Source organism: Formica exsecta, unplaced genomic scaffold, assembly GCF_003651465.1.
Source record: "Formica exsecta isolate Colony F162 unplaced genomic scaffold, ASM365146v1 scaffold218, whole genome shotgun sequence".
Taxonomy (NCBI): Eukaryota; Metazoa; Arthropoda; class Insecta; order Hymenoptera; family Formicidae; genus Formica; species Formica exsecta.
The window spans coordinates 369,747-370,942 of NW_021849477.1; the positions used below are offsets into that span (position 1 = coordinate 369,747).

The 1,196-nt window shown below is 35.3% G+C and overlaps 1 protein-coding gene across 1 annotated transcript in view; it reads left to right on the forward strand.

Moving 5' to 3' along the window:
- The first annotated feature begins 519 nt into the window (after positions 1-519).
- LOC115235330 overlaps positions 520-1,196 on the forward strand; it is a 108,108-nt gene continuing 107,431 nt past the window's right edge. Inside the window, exon 1 of the mRNA XM_029807032.1 lies at positions 520-1,018. Within this exon, the coding sequence (XP_029662892.1) occupies positions 1,014-1,018 (5 nt within the window). The 5' untranslated portion in view covers positions 520-1,013. The remainder of the gene's footprint in view (positions 1,019-1,196) is intronic.

Below are 1,196 nucleotides of genomic sequence, written 5' to 3' on the forward strand. Positions count from 1 at the left end.
CCTCAACTCTTAATTAACAATTAACTTGAAATTCGAAAAAGAATTTTGTATGTGAATTTACATATTTCGTCATGCGTGAAATATTCGTGGCGATAGCAAGTTAAACGTTATATTAAGCGCGATCTTCGCGTAAACAACCTTGGTTGCCAGAATAACAACAAACACGGCGCGCTATCAATTACATTCCAAAGCTCCGTTGTCATTCGCGCGGCGGGACTCGAGCGAGAAGGTAGCAATGCGAATTGTTCCGAGTGTCGTATTAATCTTCGTTTTCACAATTATGTCCCGTTATTTTAAGTAGCGATTATCAGCTCGCGAAATTGATTCATTTCCGCTATAAACGAACATGAATATCGCGACGATGGCTATTTATCGAAGTATATATATACATATCTCGTAGTAATATATTTATATAAAATAGAAGTAAATGTTCTCTCTCTCTCTTTCTCTCTTTCGATACAACAATTTTATGAGTTTTATAACAATCATATATTTAATGGATTTTTTGAGATGTAAAAATTGAATTTGTACGAAAAATTTGTCGCTCCTGTCCGTTTTATATATATAATATATTTCATTTAAATACATTTATATAAAAATACACAGTTAATGTGATATCAGTGGAATGTCAGTGCGGTGTCAGGGTAATGTCAGTGCTCTGTTAGTATTAGTGCTATGTCAGCGTACTGTCAGAGCCAGATGCCTCCGGGAGAGGGCGCGGGAAGTGACGCATGAAGTTGAACCATGAACGGATCGTTTATAGTTTATACGATCAACGGCAATTGCCTTGTGTAATCGCGTTGTAGTTTCCGCGTCGTTTTTCTATTGCAATAATAAAGTATCGTCAGAATGCAATCAATGTCGTGAGCGCAAAATATCGCCGTCATATTTTACTGATTAGTACGCGAGTAATCGTAATTAGCTGTCTTCTCGCGTGTGAATACCATGAAGAAAATCAGCGAGGAAGGAAAAGGCGGACCAGCAACGGCATATCAAACGGTGGCAGAGCAACCATGGGGTAAGTAATTTACAATGTATTTAATTTATTATTTGTTATTTGTAAAATGATCGCTCGTATCTCTGCGATAGTGATCTATATGTTACATCATTATGTAAAATGCAAAATGTGTATAAAAATATACTAGATCATTTATTTTGAAATATTTAAATTTATTTAAATATCTAAAATCCATATA